Source organism: Heliangelus exortis, chromosome 2 (genome assembly GCF_036169615.1).
Source record: "Heliangelus exortis chromosome 2, bHelExo1.hap1, whole genome shotgun sequence".
NCBI lineage: Eukaryota > Metazoa > Chordata > Aves > Apodiformes > Trochilidae > Heliangelus > Heliangelus exortis.
The window spans coordinates 23,912,333-23,926,048 of NC_092423.1; the positions used below are offsets into that span (position 1 = coordinate 23,912,333).

Below are 13,716 nucleotides of genomic sequence, written 5' to 3' on the forward strand. Positions count from 1 at the left end.
TGTGCCCGCTCCCCGCCTCTGATTGGCTTCTCTATCGGGGCATCGGCTCCTGCTGCCTGGCTGGATGACGTCATCGCCATGCGCCTCAGCGGGAGCCAATGAGCTTTGTGCCCGTTACCTGATTGGCCGTTGTCTCGGCGAGCGGCTGGAGCTGCCTGCGCGGGGGGCGCGGGGAAGATGGCTGCCGGCAGCGGCGCGTGCGGCGGGATGGGCGGCGCGTGCAGGCACCACGCGCAGCTGGGGGTCTGCGAGTCACGCGCCAAGTACCGGGAGGGGCGGAGGCCGCGCGCCGTGAAGGTGGGGACGGGGGGGGCCCGGGGGGGGGGGACCCGGGGCCGGGCGGTACTGGCGGAGCGGGTCTGACCCTGCGGAAGAGAGACCGGAGCGGGGCGGCCCCAGCCCCGGAGCGCCGCGTCCTCAGTTGGTGTCAGAGTGGGCCGGAGCTGTCCCGGGGCGCCCCGGTGCTGCTGCCTGCGGCTTCTCGGGGACCGGGAGGTGCCCGGATGAGCTCCCCGCCCTCCTGCTGCTGCGGCTCGGTCGCCGCCTGGTCCTCTCTATGAGTCCGCGTCGCCGTTCTGGGTGTTTTTCGGTTCTTCCTCTCTCCCTGCAGCTGAGGTGCCCCGGGGCGCGGGCTCCGGCGGGCGGCGGACACCGCAAGGAGCAGCTGGGGCTGGGCCGGGTCGAGTTAGGGACTCCTGGGTTGTGTTTGCTGCGTGTGCCGCTTGGACAGGGGCGCAGCTCAGGTGGGGCGGTTCTGTGCAGAACGTGACCCCGAAAACACAGAGCAGCGCAAGGAAAGCTCTGCGCGGAGGTGCTGAGCGGCGCTCGGCAGGACTCTGGCGCCCAAGGCTGCCCCTGCACTTGTGTGGTGTCCAGGGGAGGGCACACATCAGCGGCCTCGACTGCAGCATAGCAAGGAAAAAGCGGATTTTCTTTTTATCAGTGCACTTAATGTGGACTGTGCTGCAAGGACACCTTCCAGAGATGACTTGAAAAAAAGACAGCAGGTAGGAGTAAGTTGCTGTCACATGAACAATTTCTGTGGCCTGTTGAGAGAGGAGAATCTTTTATGATGGCAGCTTGACAGCTGGTTTCCTGAGTGGTTCCCTCGTGTACCTGTATTTGCTGTCTGTTTAGAAAGATGTGTAGCTCATGCAGCCTAATTATTTTTTTCAAAAATCAGAATTAACTTCCTTTGATCTTTGTATGTAGTGGACTGTCACAGAACTTAGAGTCTGTGTTATATGTTGGTCATTATACAAAGCAGAAGAGTAGTTTGGTTTTTTTAAGCTGCTGGGGGATGACCTTGCTCCTCTCATTATCTTAACTTGATCTGTCTGTCTTAAAAAACATGCTGTTTGATAAAAACATGCTGCTTGATCACTGTAGGGAAGATGCAGCTTTGCATACACATGATTTGCTTCAAGGAGTCAGAGCACTGTTTTGTTCTTCCTGGTGAATAAGCCAGGTTTTGAAGTTTTTTTTTCCTTGATTTTGTTAGTGCCTCATATTAGCTGGATGCTAATCAGTCTTGCAAGGAAAGTGGCAAGAGACTTAGAAATTTTATTCAGCAGGACTCTGACCTGGCAGAGGAGAGTCACCTCTAATTTGTGTCCTACATTGAGGAGGAAGCTTGAGTTCAGTTTTTGCTCAGTGATGGAGAGATGTCCCAGATAATTGTGCACTCACTGCTCCTGTAGAAGTCCAAAGTCAAAACAGAAGACAGGGGGATTTTCAGCACCCTGAGAGGATTTGAGGAAGAACAGAAAATTTGCTACTTTTTCAACAAAGCAAGAATATGAACATTTTAGAATACTCTTCTCTCTTTTTTTTTTTTTTTTTCAGGTTTATACTATCAACTTGGAATCTTGTTATTTACTAATACAAGGAGTCCCTGCATTAGGTGTTATGAAGGAATTAGTGGAACAATTTGCATTATATGGTGCTATTGAAGAGTATCATGCTCTAGATGAATATCCAGCAGAGCAATTTACTGAAGTTTATCTTATTAAATTCCAAAAACTCCAGTGTGCAAGGTATTGGACAGGGCAATATCTGCCCCTTGCTGCCTTAATATTTTACACCTTTATTTACAATCTGTTAAATTCTAGAGAGCTAAAGAAAATCCTTAGTTTTGCCAATACAATTTGATTCTCTTCAGGGTGGCCAAGAAAAAAATGGACGAACGAAGTTTCTTTGGTAGTTTGCTGCATGTGTGCTATGCTCCAGAATTTGAAACAGTCCAAGAAACCAGAGAGAAGTTGCAGGATAGAAGAAAATATATAGCAAAAGCAACCAATCAGAGAGGTTTGTAATTACATTTCTTACAGAAGCTTAACATTTCACTTCAGTGGTGGGTTTTCAGTCATGGGTGGGATTTTGGCTGAAGCTCCCAGTATAAAAATACTTGCCATCTATCTAAAGGTGAATTTTAAGTTTGTTTGCAGCAGAGTGGTGACATCTCTCACTATGTAGAGGACTGTATCTTTCTCAGAGCAACTTGGTTAAGTCTAAAATAATCAAATTCAAAAATTTTTCCTTCCCCCCTTCCCCCCTTCCCCTTTTTTTTTCTTCTTTTCTTTTTTTTTTTTTTTCCCTTTCTTCCCCAAATATTACTATGAATTTCAGGCACTGGCAAGAGATCTGGGATTATCTTTTCACCCTTATTCAAGTTTATTCAACTGTGCCCAAAAGGGCAGTTTGTAAGGAAGGTGACTAAACCAAAACCTGCCAATAAATTTCTCCAGCCTCTGTATCAGAGATGGAGGAATGCTATGAACAGATGGGGTGTACAAAGGCTGCTGCACTGCAGAGTTCCCAGGCAGCACCAAAGGTTTGGCAAGCTGAGAAACAAGTATATGGCCAAGCACAGGCTTCTCCTTTTTTGTGCTTATATACTTTGATACCATTGTTCATTGCATGAGGATATTTAAAGGGAGTAAAATGAGTTAGATCACTGATTTTGTAACATCAAAACACTTTTTTTTAATGTTGCAAAAGATCCAATCCTTGAAATCATAACTGGAGGTAAAAATCAATGATTTGCAACATTAGAAGTATTTTCCTCATGTTCTCAAAACTGCTGAAATACACCTGCTCAGGCATTCCCCACAAACCAGCAGAGGGACTAGGCTGGAAAGCTTTGGTTTGAAAGGTGCTACTCAGGAACAGAAAGGTGGTTGGGAATGATCTCTGGTATTGCTTCTGTAATTGTATTAAATGTTTTTTCCTTGCATGTCAGAACTAATAACGACATTAAATAGTGAAGCTACTTTTTTGTTTTAAAGATTGCTTTGTGTTAAAGAAAGCAGAGGGACCACAGAAGACTGTCTCAAAGAACCCTGACTGTCCATGGAGTACACCGGGGTCATGGGCAACTGGGGACTCGGATCCATCCTGCTTTGCAAGTTGTCATGGAGTATCCCAAAACACAGGGTATCCCGTTGGGAATCATAATCAGAGTTTGACATTTCCTCAGTATGGTAACAATTGTGCTGAAACTTCTGGGTGTTTTGGTCAAAACACATCCCTGACTCTAAATCTACAAGCAGGAGGGTGTGCTCCACCAAGAGCAGCTCCAGTAGACAATGGAGTGGGTAGGTTCCTGCCTCGTACAACTCACCTGCAGGAACGCAAGAGGAAGAGAGAAGAAGGAAACAAGGTTTCCCTCATGGGAACAAGTGTGGACAATACAGAAGTCATTATTGGGCCCCAGCTACCAGAAATACCAAAAGTGGATATGGATGATGCTTCACTGAATATGTCAGCTACACTGATTAGAAATAAAATGAAAGAGGTATGGACTCTGAAAGTACTGGTATTGTCATAGAATCATAGAATCGGCTGGGTTGGAAGGGACCTCAGAGATCATCAAGTCCAACCCTTGATCCACTCCCGCTGCAGTTACCAGACCATGGCACTGAGTGCCACATCCAGTCTCTTTAAATATCTCCAGGGATGGAGAATCCACCACTTCCCTGGGAAGCCCATTCCAATGCTTATACATTGGAATATACAAACATATACATTATGTACTTGTCATTGATAAAAATAGAGACCCTAAGATAATTCAACATTTATTCAGTTGTAGCAGTTTATTTGCCATTTAAAGCCCAGTGCTTCTACTGTTTATCTCTCATAATGCAAAATACTGCAAGGCATTCAACTCCATACCTCTTACACTGTGCTTCAGGAAGCATAATTGTCAATGTTGTGGTCCTAACTGTGTGTGTCCTAACACTTTTTACCACATGGGCGGTGTGATAATTTTACAGTTAGTCCTGCTGACTGCAGTGTGCTACTTGTATTTTTTCTTCTGATTAGAAGGTAGTGTAAAATAATAAAGTCAGAGTTTATTGTAATTTTGCTTTAACACTTCTAATGGCATTTAAATATGTACAGAACCACGAATTCAACACCAAGAAGTGTGTCTTAAGGTACAAAACCTTTTATGGAGGATATTATTTAGCAGGTCAAACTATCCTGATAAAACTCTTCATTTAAATTAAGATATTAAAAAGCTTCCTCAACTGTAACTAAATAGACTGATTTGAAGGAGTTTATCTGCAATCAAAGTGAAAAATAACCACCCCTTATATTAAATACATTTTTTAAATATCTGTCAAACAGACACCCCTTTTTCCCCTCTCTCCCCCTTTTTCCCCCTCCCTTAACACCCGAGTTTAAAAAGCATGCTAACTGACTTTGAGAACACCTCTGGTAGGCTGAAAGGTGCTAAGATGTGTAACAGTTTATTGGTTTGTGTGGTTAAAATATAAAAATGTTATTGCTATCACCTGTTTTCTAAATTTTACCTCGTGTTTAATGCTGCCTTTGGTATTTACCTGTTTCTGCAGGAAAGATCAATACAAGTGTGATTATAAGTAGTACATCCTTCCCAATAGCCAAACATTGTAGGCATGGTCTTACTCTGAAGCTCACATGAAAGAGCATTTACAGTTTACTGTATTTTTTTTTCCCAATTTAGGTAGCAGATTCTGTTTCAAGAACATCTGTGGAACAGCCAGAGAGTAACTCAGCCAAACCACTTGTAAAGCAGAGAAGAAGAATATAGATCCTGCTGGCAGCATCTTTCAACAGTCCTTTTAAAAAGGATGTAGTTTAAAATACCTTTTCTTTAATGTAAAAAATAAAACAATTTTATACTGTATTTCCAAGCAATTTCCTGCTAAAATTGTATCAATTTGTTTATTGGAATCAACAAACCAGTGTAATGTTTTATTGTTGCACTCTTGTACCATGTACCTCATGCCATATTTCATAAATTATGGAAGAACTGTATTTAGGTAACTTAAGTAAATTCTATTTATTTCCCAGCTTTTCCAGTAAAGAAATACTGAAACTTAGTAATTGTTCCAAGTTTCTCCTATTTTTACTGTATCATGAAGAAAAAAGCTCTTACATCAGTATTCCACTTCAGTTACACTTTACGAGTTGTCTGGAAAGTTTTCTCTTCAAATGCTATACTGTTCTGTTAAAAAAAAAAAATTCAACAAAAGGATTTAAATTAAGTCAGATAAGATTTGAACTGAAGTATGTAAGCAGTGAAAATCCTTACGCTTTGGTTACCTCTTGCTTTGTAGCTTAGAAAATCCGTATTTCATAGCATTAATGATGTCATCAATGAGAGACAAGTCAGAACATCTGAAGTTCTAACTGAAGGAGAAAATCAAATTGTAACTGCTCATCAATAGCAACGTGTGACAAGGGAATGATCTGGCATGGAGGGCAGAAGGTCCAGCTGTGGAACGTAGGCTGGCTGGAAGCAGCTCAACTGGCAGACTGGGATGACTTAAAGGAGTGGAATTTCCCTCAGTGGTAAGAAATTCCCACAGCATTGTGCTGTAACAGTCCTGGAGTGGGAAGTGCTCAGGAGCTGCCTTAGGGCAGCAGAGCTGGTGCTGGGGCATTCAACCCAACATTGGGTTGATACAGGATTGGGGCTGGTACAGGTGTATTTGGGGAATTGGTGTACAATCCATGTTTCCAGACTCCTTGAAAAGCCACTTATGGTACTAGGACTTGGTCCAATATATTGTTCATTATATTTTTAAAGGTATAGCTTAACTACAAACGAGTGTTTCATTTGTGTCAAGGGGTACAATTAAAATTCCCCCACATAACCCCACTGGGAAAGCTAGTAAATTATGGGTTTTCTTCATGTAAAGCTCATAGCTGAAATCTATTCATTGCTTGTGGGTGTTCTCTTTTATTTGTGAAACTAGAGACCTACTAAAAAGATTAACAGCTGGGTAGGGTACAGAACAGAGGACACAAACAGTGGAAGAAAGAAACAAGCTGAGGTTTTTGCCTCTTGCTGTGATGAGCCTGAATTCACCACCTTATTTATCACTGACACTTAAGAAGACAAGTTTATGCTATCACTGAACTTAAGTTTTGTTCAGAAGCTTTTAACAGCTTTACACAGGAGTAGAAAATAGAGTATTTCCTGGGTTTTCCCAAACCTTTGAAAGTCTTTTGCAGCCTGCCAGGGCAAGTCTGGCATTTTGGAAACAGTGGCTTTGCAGCTGACCTGACACAGTACAGCCTTGCAATCGTGGCTACAAGAATCTTCCTGTCCTCCAGCCCACCTGGCAGGGGAGCTGGCAGCAAGTGTAGGTTTCTAGCAACTGAAAACTCACTGCCTTTCTAGCAGTCCTGGAGAACTCTGTTTCCAGGCTTTTGTTTTTACATGTTTATGAAGGCATAACTTTCAGTTATTTAAAAAATTACATGCAGTTCAAATTGAATACTAGATATTACAGATTACTACTAAAAATTTAATGTAGAGTAGAAACATTCTATGCAGTTGAACTTAGCACTGAGGAAATGTGCATGTCCTAAATTACCATCTGAAACAATAAAAATAAAAGTATTGCTACCAAATGAAGCCTAATAAGATCTGATTAAAAACCAGCAGTGCTGCCATACTGAGATGAAGATCATCCTCAAGGTATTTTGTTTTCAAAAAGTTACCAGCCTCTCCCTAAAGAGGCCATAAGCAAGGTGGTGGCAGTGTTGCCAGTAGCACTGAAGGATGAAAAATTAAAGGTGTATTTCTGGAGAGCTTTGAGATAAGCAATCAGGAGAATGGTTTAATTTCCTGAGTCTGAGAGGGTGTTTATTGAGGATCATTTATTATACTGCTGCCCCAGGACAGACAAACATCAAGTGTGCTCTTGGATTCTCTGGTGCCAGTGTTTATGTAAGGAAACAACAGTGCTGTGAAAGGCAGACAGAACTTGGCACGTGCATGTCTCACAGCTGAAGCATTTCTAAGTCTACTTCAGGAGGCCCCATGTAATGCCAATTAATACCATAATACATATATCACCTGAACATTAGTACAGAAATAAATTTGCACTTTTTTTTTTTTTTAAACTCAAGGTTCATTACCTTTATGTCTGGCAAACAAGGTCCAAAGGCTTCCAAGAGAAGATAATCATCTCTGACTGTTGTTTCAAAGTCCATAAAAGAAATCTTGCCATCATGATCACTGTCCTACAAGCAGAAGTATTTTAACAGGTGTTTTATTGACATGGATTCTATTTTTAGACTGATCATATGCAAAATTAATTTTCTGCTCAAACAAGATCTGTATTTTTTACCTCTAACTAAGGCATAAAAGGTGGAGTAAGTTCAGGTGTCTCATACAGCTTTGCTGACAGAATCCCAGAGAGGGCTAAACTTCAAGTAGCTGAGCTGAGAATTGCATGAACAAATCTCAAGCACAGCTGTACTGGGATAAATTAAAATCAGGAGACTTCAAAGTAGAAGAAAATGTTAGGATATATTCTGTATATGTATTTACATAATGAGTGTGCCTACACCCTATTAATGAAGCTGGAAGTAATTTCTCCTAGTGGTTTCTATAGTAGGCATACTTCTGCCTTGGCTTTTTCATGCACAGCACCCAGAAACATAAGGTGGATTATGCTGCTGCCAGCCCACTTCTTCTGCACTGCAGAATCTCTGCATATCAGAATATTCCTCTGGGGGGTGGAAAAAAGCATCCTTGTGGTTTTAGTATTTAAAATTTGAAAGCCTCCTGTTTTTGCTGATGTGGCAGCTTGAAAGACCAAAAAATGTTCTTGTGAATATAAGTACTTTTTAAAACAATTTAAAATAAGGGGTATAAGTGAAGATACAGGGTGGATATGACTGGTGGCCAATTAATTTTTTTTTTTTTTTAAGATTAAGCCATGGAAACACCATAGCTGTTGAATATGCAGGGAGCACAGATTCTTAAAGCAGAGGTGAGGTGATATGTAGACAGATTCCCAAACAGGAAACCCTGCCACTGGATGTATGCATAAGAGAAACAGAAGTGTCTTCTCAGCACAGAAGAGCAGAACATAAGCACACTCACTACAAGTACTTTTAAGTATGAAAACAGTCTCATGGGACTGGACATATTCGTGGTCACAGTGCCATGGTACCTGCACCAGGCAATTGCTTAAAAAGTCATTTTTTCTCCTTTGAGTGATGGACTCAATGCAGAATGCATTTTCAATATTTAAGAATTAGTTATTTAGTTTTTTGAGATGGTCAGCAATATCTTATTTGGACAACTGCCCAGCAGCCAACTCAGATCTAAACATGCTTCAAACATGTACCAGAGCTTTATTGAGTTCTTGTGGATGAATTTTCACCATGTGCCTGGACTAGCCTAGCCCACTTATCAACTGCTTAGCACATGTGGGCATTCATTTTGGATGCAACCTACAGGAAAGCTGTCCATGTAGGTGCTCCAAAGAGGAACCAATTGCTGAAGTCACAGTTTGCTTTTTGCATGAGAGTAGACACAGCAGGGTTAAGAACTAAGAGCAAGATGGACCTTTCAGCTGACAGTGTGCAGGGGGTGGGTGGGTTTGAAAAGTATAATATGGTCTTAAATAAAATAAGTTGGAATTCAATATTTGGTTTTAAGTGAGATTTTTTTTTTGAAGACCACCATAGAAAGGAAAGTTGTATTTCTTGATTTGATTAAATGTTTAAACACAGTCCCTGGCTGATCTGGATGTCCTAGATCAATCACAGTAAGACAAGTTTTATACTAATAACCTTGAGGTTACTATTCTACTAGAACATATAAACTGGACAAAGAGATTTCATGATCAGTTATTAAAATACATGAACTTAATAATAAAGCTACTGCAGATGCCTAACTCTGGAATAAATGCAGCTTATGCTTTAGAATTTTCCACTTTTGACTGGGTTTTTGTTTTGACTGGGCATGCACATGGGTGTATGGACACACTTTAGTTTACACATTAAGTTTATAATACATTCACAGAATAAACAAACAGTTTCCTGGGAGGATACTGAATTGGGACTCACTAGGCCTGGATTATATTTCTGGTTTTCTTTAGGAGATTTGTGTACCTCAAGTATGTAACTAAATCCCTGGTTCAGAATGCCACTGTAAATCAAAGTATTTTGTTATCTCATAGCAATATTCTAAGACTCAGTTAACAAATGTTTGAAAGCCACTCAATTATCTCAGTGAGGAAGTACTTGCCATTTTCTTCAGTGCTATGTCTACCAAGTCCTTAATTCCCTCATCAGTATCTTCTTCTGAGGGTTGTTTAGGAAGGCAGTATTTTAGCAGTTGAAACATTTCATCTCTTGAAATGTATCCATCACCATTCAGGTCATAAACCTGAAAACAGTCTTTTTGAAAGACAAATCAATTTAAAGTTCATACAAACTATAACACACACCATTAAAGCTGTCTGCTACCTGTAAACAAAACATGTGAATTGTATGTTGTACAGTGTATCTACTGAGCCACTTTTATAATATATTTATTTATGAAATGTATATATCACGTTTTTATACAGATACTTGTAAATTATTCCCTATTTACACTTCATAGTTAAAACCTATTTCTGTTCAAATAAATAATCTTTAGTTCACAGAAGCCCATATTACCTTACAGATCTAAACTTTTTGAAATTGTCTGTTTAGAATTTAAACAAGATTCTGGTTTAGAAACTGAATTTCCTGTGGTGAGGACCAGCTGTATATATATATATCTCAGAAAGACTTCACACCTACAAAACACATCCACATTATTTCAGAAGTTGGATTAGACAAGTAAAGGAAAAGGAAGAATGAGCTGTTCTAGCACAGAAAAGACAACTGAAGAATCCCTGAATATGAAGGGAAAAAATCCCTGTAACAGACTATTTTAGGTATGAGTATCTGCCTAATTCCTCTTCTAATTGTTTCTGCCTTGCTGGAATTAGAGATCTAGGATCATAATAAACTTTACTATCCTTCACAAAACTTACTTAAATAAACAAAACCCTTTTGAAACACAAGAGGGGTTTATTTTCCCCAACAAAGACTCCAACAGGACAGTGAAAAACCTGTACTGGCATACACTTATGACAGACCACAGTGTCAGTCACTAGGCACTAGTATATTCTACAGTGCTCACAGCAGGGATGCATACTTTACTGCTTGGAGTTGCACTGACATACTGAATTACATCCTGACACACAACCTAGTGCTGAAAAGTCCCAGGCCACCTTCCAAATAAATGTATATAGTGCATTACAGATGGCTGAAGGTGCAACCTGGGAGCTATGGAAACTACATGCTGTCATTCTCCTTTTCTATTAGACCTTTTGTTCCACATTCCCTATTTTTTCCTGCTTCTTAGAATTCTAGAGTTCTTGCTATTTTTTCTCCCCTTTTTCCATCGCTGATACAGAGGATTTTATGACCATCTTGCAAACAAAGTCAGTTCTTCCATCTATGCTTCTAAAATGAAGAACTGCTAGAATTAATGCAACTGCTGTTGTGTCTTCATTGTACCAGTAAGTGAATACTGGCACATGTCTTTCTTGGCTTGAGACTGTTATTTAGCCAAAATAACCCTTTGGTTACATCTGCTTCTTTTTCATTTTGTGTGTGAATACAAAAACATGTATTCTGTCAAAACTGCATACTGTATAACAAGCTTCAGTTCAAATGCTAATTTTTATCAGCAACAAAATAAGGTGGCACCTGATAACAGTTTACACAGAAAACCTGTCTCAGACAAACAATTTCAGAACACAGGTTCGCTGTATTAAACTATACAGAATAAAACTCTTCGATTACCAGATAGTTTATAAGAGTAACTACTACATCATAACAAAAGCAGTGTGTAATTTAATAGTCATTAATTCAGTGATTACTTCTAAATACTGCTACCTTACATTTAATCTTTTCTTCCAATGTCCCCCGAAGAAACACTGATAAGCCTTCCACCCATTCCACTGCACTGATGCAGTTGTTGTTGTCTTTATCAAAAGTGCGGAACACTGGGAAGTGTGTTAGATTTCAAATTTATAGAACAGGGCAACACAAACAGAAAACATTTTCTTCAGTTCAATGAAAACATGAAAACATATGTTTTGTCTAAAGATGCTTCTTTGCTTTCATCAAGGTATGATTACCCTGCTTTAATCTTTCTAGGCCATAACACTGAAGGGGATTTTACCCCTCAGTTTACAGAACTTCCACTCCAGAGTCCAACTAGGATAAGACATTTTGTTTGATTTGTTGCTTTCCTGACTTGGATGACTACAGAAAGTATGCTTCCATGCAGCCATAGACCAGATAAACCCATATTCCTTACACTAAGGCATATATGCATGCAGAATTTTCAATTACTAGGTCTTCTTCTCAGAAAAATCTGGAGAACTTAATCCTAGAAACAATACATATAAAGAAAAATAACCTTTTTCTGCCTTTCATGCACCACAATCTTTTGTTGCACTTTCATGCACTTTCAAATCTTGTGGCTTCGCTATTCATACAGTTTGCAATACAACACTTTGAATCTTAGATATAATTCAAAGCATCAACTAATAATCCATACTTTAGAATGTTAATTAGTAAGTTTGCTACAGGAACACCTCTACAAGCAGAGCCAACCAAGCATTTGGAATTGCAAAATAATAGGTTTGCTTTTGAAAACTGAAATCAGCACCCTTATACTGTACCAATTATTGCAAAATAATTTTAAAGAATGTGTCCATGTAAGGTATTTTCCAAACCACACTTGACTTGCTGCATAAAATGACAAGTTTTTTGTTGTGGTTTTTTATGGCACTTAAATACCCCCTCCTGCTAGAGAGTAGGATAAAGTTGAACCAAGGGGTGGCTCCTAGCAGCCTGAGACTGAAAAGAACAGCAGGCTCATGCATCCTCCACATCCTCCTCTACACATCAGAGATCATTCATATTACTGCAAATGTTGTCCTCATTACGAATCCATCGAATCACTGTATTTTCAAGGGGTTGACTCATTACTGTCATCTCCCTGCATGGTGTGCTTCAGCTATTGCTCTTCACAGCACCTCTGTTCTAGAAGTTACCCACTCAAACTGAATGCCACCAGAAAAGAACACACAATGCTGCCTTCTTCTGTCATGACACAACAGTGACTGGGATAGAAACAGCCAGAGGATAGCACTACAGCTGCTTCTGGCTGCTCTCCCTCGTACAAGAAGAGCTTGAGTTACCCTAATATAAGGAAAAATTATTCCATATATATAAAAGATATCCTTTACATAGGAGGTTCTGGGTATAACTCCTCTTTTGCTGTCTTTGCAGGGATGAGATTGTGATATTCTATCTAGAGATGCCCATCAAGTAAACGTGTGAAACTAAAATAATGTATCTTTTTTAGACCTACTGCTCTCACCTCTGTCCAAGATCACGTCATCTGTCATGCCAAAGGTTCTGTGCATCACGTCTTTGAACATGTTACGGTCAAGGCCCACATTAACAAAGTGGTTGCTGGGCTCGGCCGCCAGCCTGTTGAAGAGCTTGACCAGACATTCCACCTCACCCTTATTAACTGCCCGGAGGAAACACACGGGAACACATTCTGTAACTTAAGTTGGTAAAAAACACATGGCAGAAACAGGGGAGCTACAGGTCCCGGACAGCTCTGGCCCTAACCTCTTTTTGGAGAACCAGGCTAACATACCTGAGGTGTTCACCTAAACCACCCACCTTCCCCCCCCTCCAACCCCCGCTGTTCCGAAGGGGTAGGCGGTCAGTGCCTCCCTGGGGGGGTGGGCACAGAGCCACGGGAGCACAGGGGATAAAGGGGCGGGAAGGGCTCCCGCAACCCTGGCGGGGGCTGATCCGCTCCCCGGACTCACAGTTCTTGGCGGATCGGGCCAGAGAGTCCAAGAGCTGCTGCTGCTGCCTCCTCTTGCTCATGGCGTCGGCCTGCGGGCTCCCTGCCCCGCTGCCATGGCAACGCGGGAGGGACGGCCCGGAGGGGGAAGGCCGCGGGGACGCCCGGGGGCAGCGACGGTCGGACGTGAACACATACAACAAAGGCAAATTTTGAATATACGTTTAAAAAAACATGGCAGCGGTATATAAGAAAATGACTGAATTTCTAACTTCCAAAAATGTTTCTGGGAAAAAAAAAAGAAGAGCTAAAAAAAAAAAAATACTGCAGACAATAGCATTTGTTCACCTGTTGGCAGAAGATGTAAGTCTAGTAAGATGCTTTTATTTTCACACAGCTAATTTTCTACTTGGTCCCACTACTCAAACTGTAAGAGGCTGCCCAGTGGCTCCTCACACCCACAGCATCCCTCAGGGACTCAGAGTGTACAAACCAGGAAAGCTGAAGGGTTGTGAGCAGACTTCACTCTTCCTCCAGGAATAGAAGAG

General features: G+C 41.1%; 2 protein-coding genes across 2 annotated transcripts; one reads left to right on the forward strand and one right to left on the reverse strand.

Moving 5' to 3' along the window:
• Positions 1-143: 143 nt before the first annotated feature.
• RBM48 (RNA binding motif protein 48) lies at positions 144-5,366 on the forward strand. Its single transcript, XM_071735227.1, has 5 exons — positions 144-297; positions 1,846-2,036; positions 2,162-2,307; positions 3,288-3,796; positions 4,988-5,366. Exons 1-5 carry the CDS (start codon positions 178-180, stop codon positions 5,072-5,074), a joined length of 1,053 nt encoding a protein of 350 aa, XP_071591328.1. The 5' UTR covers positions 144-177; the 3' UTR covers positions 5,075-5,366.
• On the reverse strand, positions 5,302-13,306 carry CLXN (calaxin). Its single transcript, XM_071735232.1, has 6 exons — positions 13,191-13,306; positions 12,725-12,880; positions 11,232-11,336; positions 9,542-9,693; positions 7,417-7,521; positions 5,302-5,491 (listed from the first exon to the last, which is right to left on the reverse strand). Exons 1-6 carry the CDS (start codon positions 13,249-13,251, stop codon positions 5,441-5,443), a joined length of 630 nt encoding a protein of 209 aa, XP_071591333.1. The 5' UTR covers positions 13,252-13,306; the 3' UTR covers positions 5,302-5,440.
• Between the last annotated feature and the right edge of the window lie 410 nt (positions 13,307-13,716).

Coding starts and splice junctions, on each gene's coding strand:
- RBM48 (XM_071735227.1), top strand. CDS start 178: ATGGCTGCCGGCAGCGGCGCGTGCGGCGGGATGGGCGGCGCGTGCAGG. Junction 2,037..2,161: donor CAAAAACTCCAGTGTGCAAG/GTATTGGACAGG, acceptor GATTCTCTTCAG/GGTGGCCAAGAAAAAAATGG. Junction 2,308..3,287: donor AAAAGCAACCAATCAGAGAG/GTTTGTAATTAC, acceptor TTTGTTTTAAAG/ATTGCTTTGTGTTAAAGAAA.
- CLXN (XM_071735232.1), bottom strand. CDS start 13,251: ATGAGCAAGAGGAGGCAGCAGCAGCAGCTCTTGGACTCTCTGGCCCGA. Junction 9,694..11,231: donor ATTGGAAGAAAAGATTAAAT/GTAAGGTAGCAG, acceptor TCTTTCAAAAAG/ACTGTTTTCAGGTTTATGAC. Junction 7,522..9,541: donor ACATAGCACTGAAGAAAATG/GCAAGTACTTCC, acceptor TTCTGCTTGTAG/GACAGTGATCATGATGGCAA.